Genomic DNA, 13,647 nt, shown 5'->3' on the forward strand with positions numbered 1-13,647 from the left:
CCAACTGAGCCACACGGGTAATCACACTATAACAAACAAAGTTCACAGAAATCCAAATATTAGTATAGACGATTTATTATTTCCTTTATAATCATGTCCTTCAAATTGTCAATAACAATCAAGTGGATTGAATACTGCCTGAAATGTTATCATGGATTGTTAGTAACTATACAATATTAGCTAGAGTTCCATTTTAACCAAGATGATTCAAAGGAGTGCCAAAATACATTTAACTAGCCCACATTTGTGAAGATAATTGAATGTATCTATGTGTAATATAAAATACGAATGATTCAGTCTTTTCCTATCATTAATTGCACTAAACTGAACCCCTGAAAGAAGCGGACAGGGTTACAGTTCTGTGCTTTTAAATTGACAGTCTCTGCATATGCAGCAATGGTTGCACCGGCCTTCGTTTTACAGTACATTCAATTACAAGGTAGGTAAGTTACAAGGTAGGTACATTAAGAGCTTTATCTTGCTAATCAAGTGTAGGTACTCAAACAACTTGATCTTCTCAACTCTATATGACTCTTTACAAGTGTGCATTGATTGGTTACGAAAATTATTTGTTAATGTCATAAATAAATCATTAGAGCAAATTACTTGATTAAAACAAGTTTCAAAAAAAAAAAACACTACACAAGACAAGCGAATGCATTCAAATCTCTCTCTTTGGGACAGTGCAGCCACCGCTCAAGAGATCTGATCATCTCCTCCCAACACGTCTACGAAATAAAAGCCTAATGTACAGCTCAAGAAGGGGAACTGTGCTTTGTCGCCCACAGTCCATTTGAAACTGACCATGTCACAGGAGCTCTTGTCCTGCAGGGCACTCTGATGCTGAATTCCAAATGGACCCTTAAGACTCTACTCCTTAGACACTCCTGCTGATCTGAGAGGATTTGGATAGGTGGAAGCAATATGGTAATAGTTCCACCCATCCAATCAGAAGACATAGCTACTACAGCAATGCATCTACCTATCCAAGCCTTTCAGATCTACAGGAGTGCCTAGGGTGCAAGGGCTGGGCGGATCAATTTGGAACTTTGTGTAACATTCACAACAACTGAACAAAACATGGCTCCACTAAAAGCAGACGTCATACATCGTCCCTGAGTTGTGCTAAAGAGGCTCTAAGCTGCTATACACTGTAAAAGGAATTCATGAAACAGAGGAAAGAATTGGTCCCACCAACACCCTGAGTGGTGGAATGCAAGCCAGACCTGAGGAACCTCCTAGTGCCAATGCAATCCTCAGGTCTGGACTATAGGAAAGATGTACGTTAAGAATGCGTTTATCAGCCGATTGTCTCATGGCCAATTGTCACGAGAAGCTGTCATTGTTCGAGAGGGAAGATGAGTAAGTGCGGCGCAATCCAAAGATTGTCGAGTGGAATTTACAGATGGACAACGCTAAAACTACACAAAACATAGCAGCTAAGCACATGAGCAAAACCACTTCAAGAAATGTCCTTTTCTTTTGGTTCAAATCATTAAGTCAAACCTTATGCTGCATGCTTCTACTGCAGTGAATCCTCAATAGCATAAAGTACATTCAGTCGATGCAGACAGACAAGTCCCAGGACCGCTTTAAAGCTGGTATCCTTAAAGGTGAAACTGCTACGTCCGTTTGCAATATTACAACAGCAAATAATTACAAACACTTATTCCCCATTCGACATCATTCAACACGCGATAGAACAGCTGCATATGTACTGTAATTTCTTTTATCTTAATCCTCAACACTCCCCACCGCTGCTTCATCAACAAAAACAGCCATGGGGCATTGTTTCCCCTACTGCAGATTCCATCTTTAAGATCAGTTCCTCACAGTTCATTTTATATCCCCCCCTCCTCCTGCCTCTATTCCTCTGGCTCCAGAGGGCAGGGGTCCTGTCTGTCCAGTGGCCTACAGAGGGGGTTCAGGTGCTGGGCAAGGGGGAATCCCCTCAGCCTCTCCTGGAGGCTCCCCACAGCCAGCCTCATCTGGTCCTCTGCCCCCTGTAGAGCCTTCACCTCCATGGTGTAGAAGATGTAGAGCAGGAAGGTGGTGATCAGGATGGCAAAGCACAGCACCCCCAGTAGGTAAAAGGAGGCCCGGGGGAAAGGCTGGTCAGCTCCCAGGGCCAGCCAGGGAACAGCAGCGATGGCCAGCTCCAACAGCAGCAGGGCCATGCCCATCACCCCGGTACGAGCTGCCGTGTAGCGCATCCTCTCAGCACAGTACAGCCCCACCTTCACCTCAGTACGGGCCTCCGTCACAATGTCCACCAGCTCAGCCAGCTTACCTGAGGGAAGAAGGGAAATAGCAAGTCAAACCCTAGGCCATCACATTTGGAAGATTACTGACAAAATGCATACATCAGCTTTAAGAGTCATAATGACAATATTAAAAACCTGTAAGAGTTACACTTCAAATCATTGTGAACCACATCTAGGCTTAGAATGAGTACCTGCAGCACAGTCCTGCTCACCTCTGGTCTCGTCTCCTCCTGCCTGTTGGGTCAGGGTCTGCAGCTGCAGCTCTGCGCTAAGGGCCTCGTGGTCAGAGTAAGGGAAGGGATGGTCAGGGACAGAACCCTTGGTGGTTGACAGAGACTCACACTGGATAGACACTCTTCCTGACCCCTGGGAATGACAACACATTTTAGTGTACAAGATGTACCATCAATACAATGATCAATGTCTCTTCAATGTCTATTTTATAATAAGTAGGCACATTTAACATCCAGTACATATTGGCAGACTGTTAGAAACTACAACAAAAGCCAGATATCCAACAATCCTTCCCACTGTCACCTTGTAGAGGATGTAATCTATTCTGATGCCCTTCTCGAAGGGGCAGAGCTCTTTGGGATTGATGAAAGGGTTATCTGCTATAAAAGTGATGCCGCCCTCACAGCCCTACGGAGAAAAGATGATTAAAAGCTTTTCAGTTAATTTTAATAAAGCATTAAAGGCATGTCCACAACTAATAAAACATAATCAACCTCTCCTCTGCAAGATATTTCAGTTCGATTTCAAATGAAAAAAAAGAATGACACTGGACTGATCATCATACATCAAACTTAGCAGTCTCTGTGTAACTGTCCCGGAGGCCAGTGTATGTCCGTAGCAACCGGTTGCCAAGGTCCTGGGGATGCAGGTTCAGATCTCCGGCCAAAATCACCAGGTCTGCTCCACTGGAGGTATGACTAACAGAATAGATCAGAATAACACCCATTAAAATGGCACTGAAATTAAAATGGCAAGAGGCCGTGTGCATTGAGTGTTAGCCTCCTTACCGAATAAACTGCTGCAGCTCCCAGGCCTGTACCACTCTATGAGGTAAGTAGGAGTCTTTCTCCCTGCAGTACTCTGCATGCAGCTGGACAACACACACAGGAAGAGGACACCACATTAGCGATAAATACATCTCATATGCATCCGTCTGCTACAGGTAGAAGTTACCCCTAGGCACAGATCCAGGATCAGCAAACTCCCCAAATTCTTAACCTTAAAAGGGCAATCTACAGTTCAAACAACAAAGCGGACTCCCCACCACTGCGGAGGGATGGGTTTGAAGAAATGTAAGCACTCTCAAATTCATTGACTGTGCTAACCATGTGTATGTGACCAATAAATTTGATTTGAAAAAGCTTATATATTTTGGGTTCTGATGGGGTACTACAGTTGAACTAAGCTCATGAGTCATGTACAGTACATTCGGAAAGTATTCAGACCCCTTGACATTTTGTTACGTTACAGCCTTATTCTAAAGTTGATTAAACTGTTTCCCCCCCTCATCAATCGACACACAATATCCCATAATAAAGCAAAAACTTTTTTTTCTTTTTTTAATGTTTGCTAGTTTATCACATTTACATAAGTATTCAGACCCTTTACACTGAAAGCGATTACAGAATTGAGTCTTCTTGGGTATGACGCTAAGCGCTTGGCACAAGTGTATTTGGGGAGTTTCTCCCATTCTTCTCTGCAGATCGACTCAAGCTCTGTCAGGTTGAATGGGGAGTGTTGCTGCACAGCTATTTTCAGGTCTCTCCAGAGATGTTTGATCGGGTTCTAGTCTGGGCTACTCAAGGACAATCAGAGACTTGTCCCAAAGCCACTCCTGCGTTGTCTTGGCTGTGTGCTTAGGGTCGTTGTCCTGTTGGAAGGTGAACCTTCGCCCATGTCTGAGATCCTGAGCACTCTGGAGCAGGTTTTCATCAAGGAACTCTCTGCACTTTGCTCCATTCATCTTTCCCTCGAACATGACTAGTGTCCCAACGACATCCCCACAGCATGATGCTACCACCACCATGCTTCACCTTAGGGATTGTGCCAGGTTTCCTCCAGATGTGACACCAAATAGTTCAATCTTGGTTTCATCAGACCAGAGAATCTTGTTTCTCATGGTCTGAGTCCTTTAGGTGCCTTTTGGCAAAATCCAAGAGGGCTGTCATGTGCCTTTTACTGAGGAGTGACTTCCGTCTGGACACGCTACCATAAAGGCCTAATTGGTGGGTGCTGCAGAGCTGGGAGAAGTTTCCAGAAGGGCAACCATCTCCAGAGGAACTCTGGAGCTCTGTCAGAGTGACCATCGGGTTCTTGGTCACCTCCCTGACCAAGTCCTTTCTCCCCCGATTGCTCAGTTTGGCTGGGCGGCCAGCTCTAGGAAGGGTCTTGGTGGTTCCAAACTCCTTCCATTTAAGAATGATGGAGGCCACTGTGTTCTTGGGGACCTTCAATGCTGCAGACATTTTTTTGGTACCTTTCCCCAGATCTGTGCCTCGACACAATCTTGCCTCAGAGCTCACGGATAATTCCTTCAACCTCATGGCTTCGTTTTTGCTCTGACATGCACTGTCAACTGCAGGACCTTCCATAGACAGGTGTGTGTCTTTCCAAAACATGTCCAATCAATTGAATTTACCACAGGTGTACTCCAATCATGTTGTAGATACATCAAGGATGATCAATGGTAACAGGATGCACCTCAGCTCAATTCCAAGTCTCATAGAATAGGGTCTGAATACTTATGTAAATAAGGTATTTCTGTTTTTTAATCCATTTTGTCATTATGGCGTATTGTGTATAGATTGATGAGGGAAAAATGTATTTAATCCATTTTAGAATAAGGCTGTAATGTAATAAAATGTGGAAAACGTCAAAGGGTCTAAATACTTTCCAAATGCACGGTATAAGTCATTTTCTTCAAGAAAAATGTATGTAGCAACTACAGATTTCACTTTAAACCATTATGGAGAAATTAACTAAACTGCCCTTGGACCAGGGCACCATCATATTATTCCCAGGTGTGGATGGGAAGTCTGGATAGAAACACTTACATGTGTGACGTAGACGTGTGCTGCCAGTCTGCCTATGTTTAATTTGACCATCCCCACAGCCTTGCCTCCAAACCAGTCTCCATGGTGGGCCTGGAACAGAGGACAGGATACATAGTGAGGACTGAAGAGAATGCCTACCTACCAAAGCCAAACTCATCATACTGTACACACAAATGTTTGAGGACTAGATGACTTACCATGTATGGGTAGCCGTTTAATGAATAGCGGTAGAGAAATGCGTCATGGATTCTATGTCTGGAGAACGTGGCCATTCCACTGCCTATGACTCCACTGGGGACACACAAACACAACACACAGCATTTAAGATACATGTGTAGGCTACCACATGTTACTAGAGTGTTTGGTCACACTTTCCTTTAAGGCTAGGCTACATACTGTATGTAGACTTTCTTTTTTCTACCGTGTCATTGACTTGTTCATTGTGTTATTGGCTTGTTTATTGTTTACTCCATGTGTAACTGTTGTTGTCTGTGTCACACTGCTTTGCTTTATCTTGGCCAGGTCGCAGTTGCAAATGAGAACTTGTTCTCAACTAGCCTACCTGGTTAAATAAAGGTGAAATTAAAAATAAATAAAAATACAGAAGGACTTTATAACACATGCATACCTATGCACTGCTTATGAATGTGGTATGAAGTCCTACTGTTCCAAGTAAAGTGTTTAGTCCCGTTTTTCTTATGTCTAAAAGCTGCAGACTGTTAGACATGATTGCAAACTACACCAGTCCAGATAAAGTAAATACGCTGAAGTGTATGCGACCGCTGACTAAAATGTAAGAACCAACTCACTCAAATCTGCGGACTTAAATATTTCCTCCACTCTTTTAGTGAATTACTGAGCGGATTAGAAATGCAAGGCTTTTGAACTAATCTCAACCCTGTGCCTTGGTATGGGAGGTCAAGCAAGTATTACGCTTAACTTGGAGAAATTCCATTGTGCAATAGCTAGCTAATCTTCCTTCGAGGTCATTCTCTTACAAAATAATTCTTACAAATTAATAGTAATGTTTCTTGTGGTTGACATGAAAGCGCAGTGTACAATACAAAGCACAGGGATCACTGTGTGTTTGCTGTGTTCCCATTAAATTAAGTCCTTAAAGAAATGTTTGACTGAGCAACTGAATGAGTCGGATTTAAAATATTTCCCACATATGTTCTGAGAGTTGATGAAGGGATTACTAGGAAAACTAACTACATGGAGGTCCTATAATGCCAGCCACACCAACAGATTGAACCAGATTTCTAATTGTACCTTTTGAAGTAATGGGAGTGCGGATGGGTAGAGGAAAGTTTCCTTTTCAAGCAGAGGAAGTCTTTTTCACTCCAGACCTGAAAAATAAACCCAGAGGAACATTGAGAACACACAGTGCTTTCAGAAAGTATTCATACCCTGTGACTTATTCCACATTTTGTTGTGTTACAGCCTGAATAAAACCTTTATTTAATAGCTTTTTTCCCCCTCACAATACCCCATAATGATAAAGTGAAAACATGTTTTTAGAAATGTTAATTCATTGAAAATTAAATCTCATTCACACCCCTTAGTGAATACATGTTATAATCACATTTGGCAGTGAATACAGCTGTGAGTCTTTCTGGGTAACTATCTAAGAGCTTAGCACACCTGGAATGTACAATAATTGCCCATTATTCTTCAAGCTCTGTCAAATTGGTTATTGATCATTGCTAGACACCCATTTTCAAGTCTTGCCAAAGATTTTCAAGCAGATTTAAGTTACAACTGGATGTATTTCAAGGCCTACCTTCAAACGCAGTGACATGCTTGACATCATGGGAAAATCAAAAGAAATCTGCCAATACCCCAGAAAAAAAATGTAGACCTCCACAAGTCTGGTTCATCATTGGGAGCAATTTACAAACGCCTGAAGGTACCACTTTCAACTGTACAAACAATAGTACGCAAGTAAACACCATGGGACCACGCAGCCGCCATACCGCTCTGGAAGGAGACGCGTTCTGTCTCCTAGAGATGAACGTACTTTGGTGCGAAAAGTGCAAATCAATACCAGAACAGCAGCAAAGGACCTTGTGAAAATGCTGGAGGAAACAGGTACAAAGGTATCTATATCCACAGTAAAACGAGTCCTATACAGACATAACCTGAAAGGCCGCTCAGCAAGGAAGAAGCCACTGCTCCAAAACCGCTATAAAAAAGCCAGACTATGGTTTGAAACTGCACATGAGGACAAAGATCGTACTTTTTTGGAGAAATGTCCTCTGGTCTGATGAAACAAAAATAGAACTGTTTGGCCATAATGACCAGTTATGTTTGGAGGAAAAAGGGGGAGGCTTGCAAGCCGAAGAAAGCCATCCCAACTGTGAAGCACAGGGGTGGCAGCATCATGTTGTGGGGGTGCTTAGCTGCAGGAGGGACTGGTGCACTTCACAAAATACATGGCATCATGAGGAGGAAAATGATGTGGATGTATTGAAGCAATATCTCAAGACATCAGTCAGGAAGTTAAAGCTTGGTCGCAAATGGGTCTTCCAAATGGACAATGACCCCAAGCATACTTCCAAAGTTGTGGCAAAATGGCTTAAGAGCATGGGCAGAACTGAAAAAGCGTGTGCGAGCAAGGAGGCCTACAAACCTGATTCAGTTACACCAGCTCTGTCAGGAGGAATGGGCCAAAATTCACCCAACTTGTTGTGGAAGGGTACCCAAAACGTTTGACCCAAGTTAAACAATTTAAAGGCAATGCTACCAAATACAAATTGAGTTTATGTAAACTTCTGACCCACTGGGAATGTGATGAAATAAAAGCTGAAATAAATAATTCTCTACTATTATTCTGACATTTCACATTCTTAAAATAAAGTGGTCATCCTAACTGACCTAAAACAGGGATTTTAAACTAGGATTAAATGTCAGGAATTGTGAAAAATTGAATTTAAATATATTTGGCTATGGTGTATGTAAACTTCCAACTATATATATATATATATATATATATATATATATATATATATATATATAGTAGGAATGTAAGGGTGGAAAAATTCCACAGCTTTGGCAAAATGCCCAGACAGTCGAGACAGCTGTGAGAGTGGTGGAATGGGGTGTGAGTGGTGGAATGGGGTGTAACACAGTGGACCTCCTTCACCAAAATATGAGCAGAACAGACCAGTGTGCACTAACCTCTTGCAGCAGGACAATATCATGCTCCTCTCTGCTCAAAAGCTCTCCGATCATGGCGTAGCGCTCCCGACAGTGCTTGCTGAGGTAACGGATACCCCTGAGAACAGGAAGGACAGACAGAGAACATGACCACATTATAGCCCTAGTATGTGTGCGATGCAAAAAAATATATGCTTACTCTGCACACACTAAAAACAAAACAGCACTCACCAGCAGTTGAGGGAGAAGACTCGGAGCCTGATGGTGTTGCTGTCAGCCATGGTTATAGGAATAAATTAACAGTGACGGCAGACTTCAACGGTGGTCAATGCCTGCCTGTGTGGTTAGGCTAGTCACTGTGTGGCAGCTGAGGTTAGTCCCTGTTGTGTGGATGAAGCCACATCCCTGGTTAGGATCAGCAGTGAGGACTATGACTGGAACATTGACAGAGCAGAGTTAGTCAACTTTGAGGCTGAATGCTCTCTAAGTGTCTATAGCCAGCCTAAGCAACTGTTATTGTATGCTCACAATCCTATGTGAGAGAGGACATTACTTAGAAGTTCAATAAAACATATATTTAAATATACCTGGCAGCACTAAATCATTAACCCACACAGTCCAACAACGCAGGGGGCCACCACACTCACTGACTGTCTCCTCTCTTGCAGGGGGGCATAGCAGACTGACCTAACCTAAGCCAACACACTGCTGACATAGGAGACACACTGACACAGGACAGAGGAATGAGAGCAGGTGAAAAGACCTGGAGGGTTACGTTAGAATGAGAGGCCTTCCACTGAATATAAAGGGTGGGCCTAAGCTTAACCCAGTGTCAATACTCATTACCGTAGTCAACAAAAGCGAAACGCATTCCTAAAGGAGGTCTTTTCTTTGCTTAATAGGTAGGCCATACAAACATCAGGTGAATCCAAAACTGGTTGTATATACCCATAATTGATGTATGTTTTAATATGTGATGATTCGCCTAAGTGAATTTAAACTATTATTATTATTTATTTTTTACCAAACACACACACAAAGTATCTGATTTGTCAATTTGCGCATGCAATAATGTAACTAGCTAACGTTAGCTATGTATTTAAAACAGATAACCTTGCAGGCAACATACGTTTATGATCCTAAAGTTAAGACACAGCCAACTGCCTTCCCTAGGCCCCAGATAGCAATATATATTGTTGAAAAGAGAAGACGTTTTACAATATGAGTTAAATTCTTAGCTAGGCGCCAGAGCTCGAGACATCGTTCTACGGGGAGTAGGACTGTCTCGAGACCAGATTGCTACCCATAGCAGGCTTATTGACCACCACTACAGCTGGTTTGCATTGACAACCAGAGACAATCTATCGAAGTTAGCTAGCCATGTTGATGGTGCACTAACACAACATAAAGCAAAACAGGCTTTATCTAGCTAACTAGCTAGCAGGCTTGGACTTTCATGACACAGAAACAGACCCTTACTGTTAACTGTTTATAGACTCTAGCTAGCTAACATTAGTTACACAAATGGAGCAGATGGGTGACAACTTGGTGCGAGTAAACTTTGATAATAATCTATCAAGCTAGCAAATTATTTTAGCTAGATAGCCAATGAATTTACCAACCTTTACACGCAGGCTTACTAGCAAGTTCAGTGTGGCTGCAATTGGTCACATGTCGCGTGCTGACAAGTCAAGAAAACAGGGTGATACTTTTGCAACCCTGTTCGTCATAATACCTTACTTTGGGTTTTGTTTTATTTACTGACAAATAGCTTGTTTCCAGCCAATGCAGTTTTCCCATCGCTGCTGTGCTTGACCAAAGATCATGAATATTCTGACAAGATACATGTCTCTCCGCCCTACCAATGGGAGTCGTCCACAAAGCGGCACTGTGGGCTGTCTAGCGACCGCCTATCCTTTCTTTGGATTGGTGGATAAATCTCAATCTTGTAATATTGGGTGGACTATTCGATGAGGGTTGTTGACGTCAACCACCACTATTCAATAGAGAGAGAGAGAGATGCTACGCGACTAGCCTCGTGTCATTAATATGCATAGCTATCTCGAAACAACTCCGGTATAAAGTGTTTTTTCTCAAAACTGTCGTGATGATGTCACGTGTCCTACTTATATCAGTACACTGGTAACATCGTAAGCATTACGAAACCTGCCCCGGTATTTGTGCGTTAGAGATGTCGAGAATGTATGATTTGTATCTTCTCTAAATAAATACAAATTTACAAGCGCCCGAAAAAAATGACTTTTCGTCACCGCCAATGTCGGCCTAAATCCCTCATTACTGCCACGCACAGGTCGGAAGTCTACAACAGCTCAATACATTGGAGGTGCCGAAGAGGATTTTTTTTGTTTGCTTGTATGTTTTTATTCAGAGCATTTTTGGAAGTACATACTGGCTGTACCGGGAGTAAATTAAGATAGTTGCCCAGCGAAACTTCATATTTGGTGAGTAACAAAAGTATATTGACATTGTAATGCTTGCAGAACTGTCTAACAGAGCCCCACAGCGGCGGTGCCATAATACCCATAAAACCCTGCGGTCAAACGGGAAATGGTTTCATTCCTTTTCCCACCATAAATGTTTCCCATAGGGGATTTTTAGAAACACTTAAAATAAGGGCTCTGTTTCGTTTAGGTTTACCCTGGCATGAGGTTTTGATAACCATGTAAATCTATTGGACAAGGTTACTTATCAATGTATTCGGGGCGGCAGGTAACTTAGTGGTTAGAGTGTTTGACCAGTACCCGAAAGGTTGCTGGATCAAGTCCCTGAGCTGACAAGGTACAAAGCTGTCGTTCTGTCCGAACAAGGCAGTTAACCCACTGTTCCCCAGTAGGCCGTCATTGTAAATACGAATTTATTCTTAACTGACTTGCCTAGTTAAATAAAGGTTACATATTCGGCTCTATTTACTTTCATATTCGAAACTGCTACATTAAAGTAGACATCATGCAAGACTAAAAATCCCATAAAGCTCCTGCACATTGTCTGTCTCCAGCTAAAACCTTCGCTAAACAGGTATTGTGTCAATTCAAAACTTGCAGTTCACACAATTGCCAATTTATTCATTACTACATTTAGCTAACATTAGATTACCTTTGCCTCGTTTTGGCAGTCTCGTCCAGATCACTATGGTATTTGTAGTTCTTTGATAGCCACATTAGCAGCCAATTAGCATTTCATTTCTTTGTGGGTAAACAAAGCAAATATATTGCTTAAAATCACCTTGTCCTAGAGATATTTACATGGTTACATGCCTACACCAAAACACAGCTCTTATTTGAAGCGTTTCTGACATCCCCTATCGGAAAAACGATTGGAACCATTTTCCTGTTTGATTGCTCGGTGTTATGGGTATTTTGACTCATACTGTGGTACTCTATGGGAGTTTAAATCATTGCTTCCTGTGTGTTTCCACTATTTACTACAGCCACAAAGTAAACATTAATGGAACTAAAGTATGCTTTTTGGTCTTAATTTAAGGTTAGGCATAAGATAAGCAGTGCGGTTAAGGTTGGGTATAAAATTAGATTTTAAGAAGAGAAATGTTTGAAATAGGCAAGGTTTAGGACTTGGTGGCTGTGGTAACTACTGATGACCCCATGAGAAGAGACATAGTCTATTCATTTTCGCCACGTTCAAACTGGGAACTCGGTAATCGCCAACTTCCGACTTCAGAGTGTTCAAGAAAACTGGGAACTCTGGGGGAAGTGGGGGGGAGCTCAGACTGGGAAAAATCTTTCATCTTTCTAGACCACGTCACTGATGTCATGATTTGACTTAATTTTTTCAAGAGTTCCAAAACGTTCTGGGACACTGTAAAGTCCATGGAGATTAAGAGCACCTCCTCCCAGCTGCCCACTGCACTGAGGCTAGGAAACACGGTCACCACCGATAAATCTGCGATAATTGAGAATTTCAATAAGCATTTTTCTACGGCTGGCCATGCTTTCCACCTGGCTACCCCTACCCTGGTCAACAGCCCTGTGCCTCCAACAGCAACTTGCCCAATGCCTCCCTCATTTCTCCTCCACCCAAATCCAGATAGCTGATGTTCTGAAAGAACTGCAAAATCTGGACCCCTACAAATCAGCCGGGCTAGACAATCTGGACCCTCTCTTTCTAAAATTATCCGCTGAAATTGTTGCAACACCTATTACTAGCCTGCTCAACCTCTCTTTCATATTGTCTGAGATCCCCAAAGATTGGAAAGCTGCCGTGGTCATCCCCCTCTTCAAAGGGGGAGACACTCTCGACCCAAACTGCTACAGACCTATTTCTATCCTACTCTGCCTTTCTAAGGTCTTCGAAAGCCAAGTTAACAAACAGATCACCGACCATTTCGAATCCCACCGTACCTTCTCCGCTATGCAATCTGGTTTCAGAGCTGGTCATGGGTGCACCTCAGCCACTCTCAAGGTCTTAAATGATATCATAACCGCCATCAATAAGAGACGATACTGTACAGCTGTATTCATTGACTTGGCCAAGGCTTTCGACTCTGTCAATCACCACATTCTTATCGGCAGACTCAACAGCCTTGGTTTCTCAAATGACTGCCTCGCCTCGTTCACCAACTACTTCTCAGATAGAGTTCATTGTGTCAAATTGGAGGGCCTGTTGTCCGGACCTCTGGCAGTCTCTATGGGGGTGTCACAGGGTTTAATCGGAGGGCCAACTCTTCTCTCTACATCAATGATGTCGCTCTTGCTGCTGGTGATTCTCTGATCCACCTCTACGCAGACGACACCATTCTGTATACATCTGGCCCTTCTTTGCACACTGTGTTAACTAACCTCCAGACGAGCTTCAATGCCATACAACTCTCCTTCCGTGGCCTCCAACTGCTCTTAAATGCAAGTAAAACTAAATGCATGCTCTTCAACCGATCGCTGCCCACAACTGCCCGCCCGTCCAGCTTCACTACTCTGGACGGTTCTGACTTAGAATATGTGGACAACTACAAATACCTAGGTGGCTGGTTAGACTGTAAATTCTCCTTCCAGACTCACATTAAGCATCTCCAATCCAAAATTAAATCTAGAATCGGCTTCCTATTTCACAACAAAGCATCCTTCACTCATGCTGCCAAACATACCCTCGTGAAACGGACTATCCTACCAATCCTTGACTTAGGC

At 42.8% G+C, this 13,647-nt stretch overlaps 1 protein-coding gene across 6 annotated transcripts; it reads right to left on the reverse strand.

Moving 5' to 3' along the window:
- Nucleotides 1–57: 57 nt before the first annotated feature.
- On the reverse strand, nt 58–10,521 carry smpd2b (sphingomyelin phosphodiesterase 2b). Of its 6 annotated transcripts, none has more exons than XM_055868040.1 (12): nt 10,114–10,521; nt 9,079–9,216; nt 8,723–8,871; nt 8,513–8,609; nt 6,605–6,681; nt 5,530–5,623; nt 5,333–5,422; nt 3,287–3,369; nt 3,064–3,196; nt 2,802–2,906; nt 2,456–2,630; nt 58–2,290 (listed from the first exon to the last, which is right to left on the reverse strand). In XM_055868040.1, the coding sequence occupies exons 3-12, from the start codon at nt 8,770–8,772 to the stop codon at nt 1,866–1,868; spliced, it is 1,329 nt and encodes a 442-aa protein (XP_055724015.1). In that variant the 5' UTR covers nt 8,773–8,871; nt 9,079–9,216; nt 10,114–10,521; the 3' UTR covers nt 58–1,865. The 6 variants fall into 6 exon arrangements, with proteins under 6 accessions (XP_055724015.1, XP_055724017.1, XP_055724012.1 ...); XM_055868042.1 differs by having other exon boundaries at nt 2,477–2,630; nt 8,723–8,925; XM_055868037.1 differs by having other exon boundaries at nt 8,723–8,925.
- Between the last annotated feature and the right edge of the window lie 3,126 nt (nt 10,522–13,647).

The sequence above is a fragment of the Salvelinus fontinalis genome, chromosome 18, assembly GCF_029448725.1.
Source record: "Salvelinus fontinalis isolate EN_2023a chromosome 18, ASM2944872v1, whole genome shotgun sequence".
Lineage (NCBI taxonomy): Eukaryota > Metazoa > Chordata > Actinopteri > Salmoniformes > Salmonidae > Salvelinus > Salvelinus fontinalis.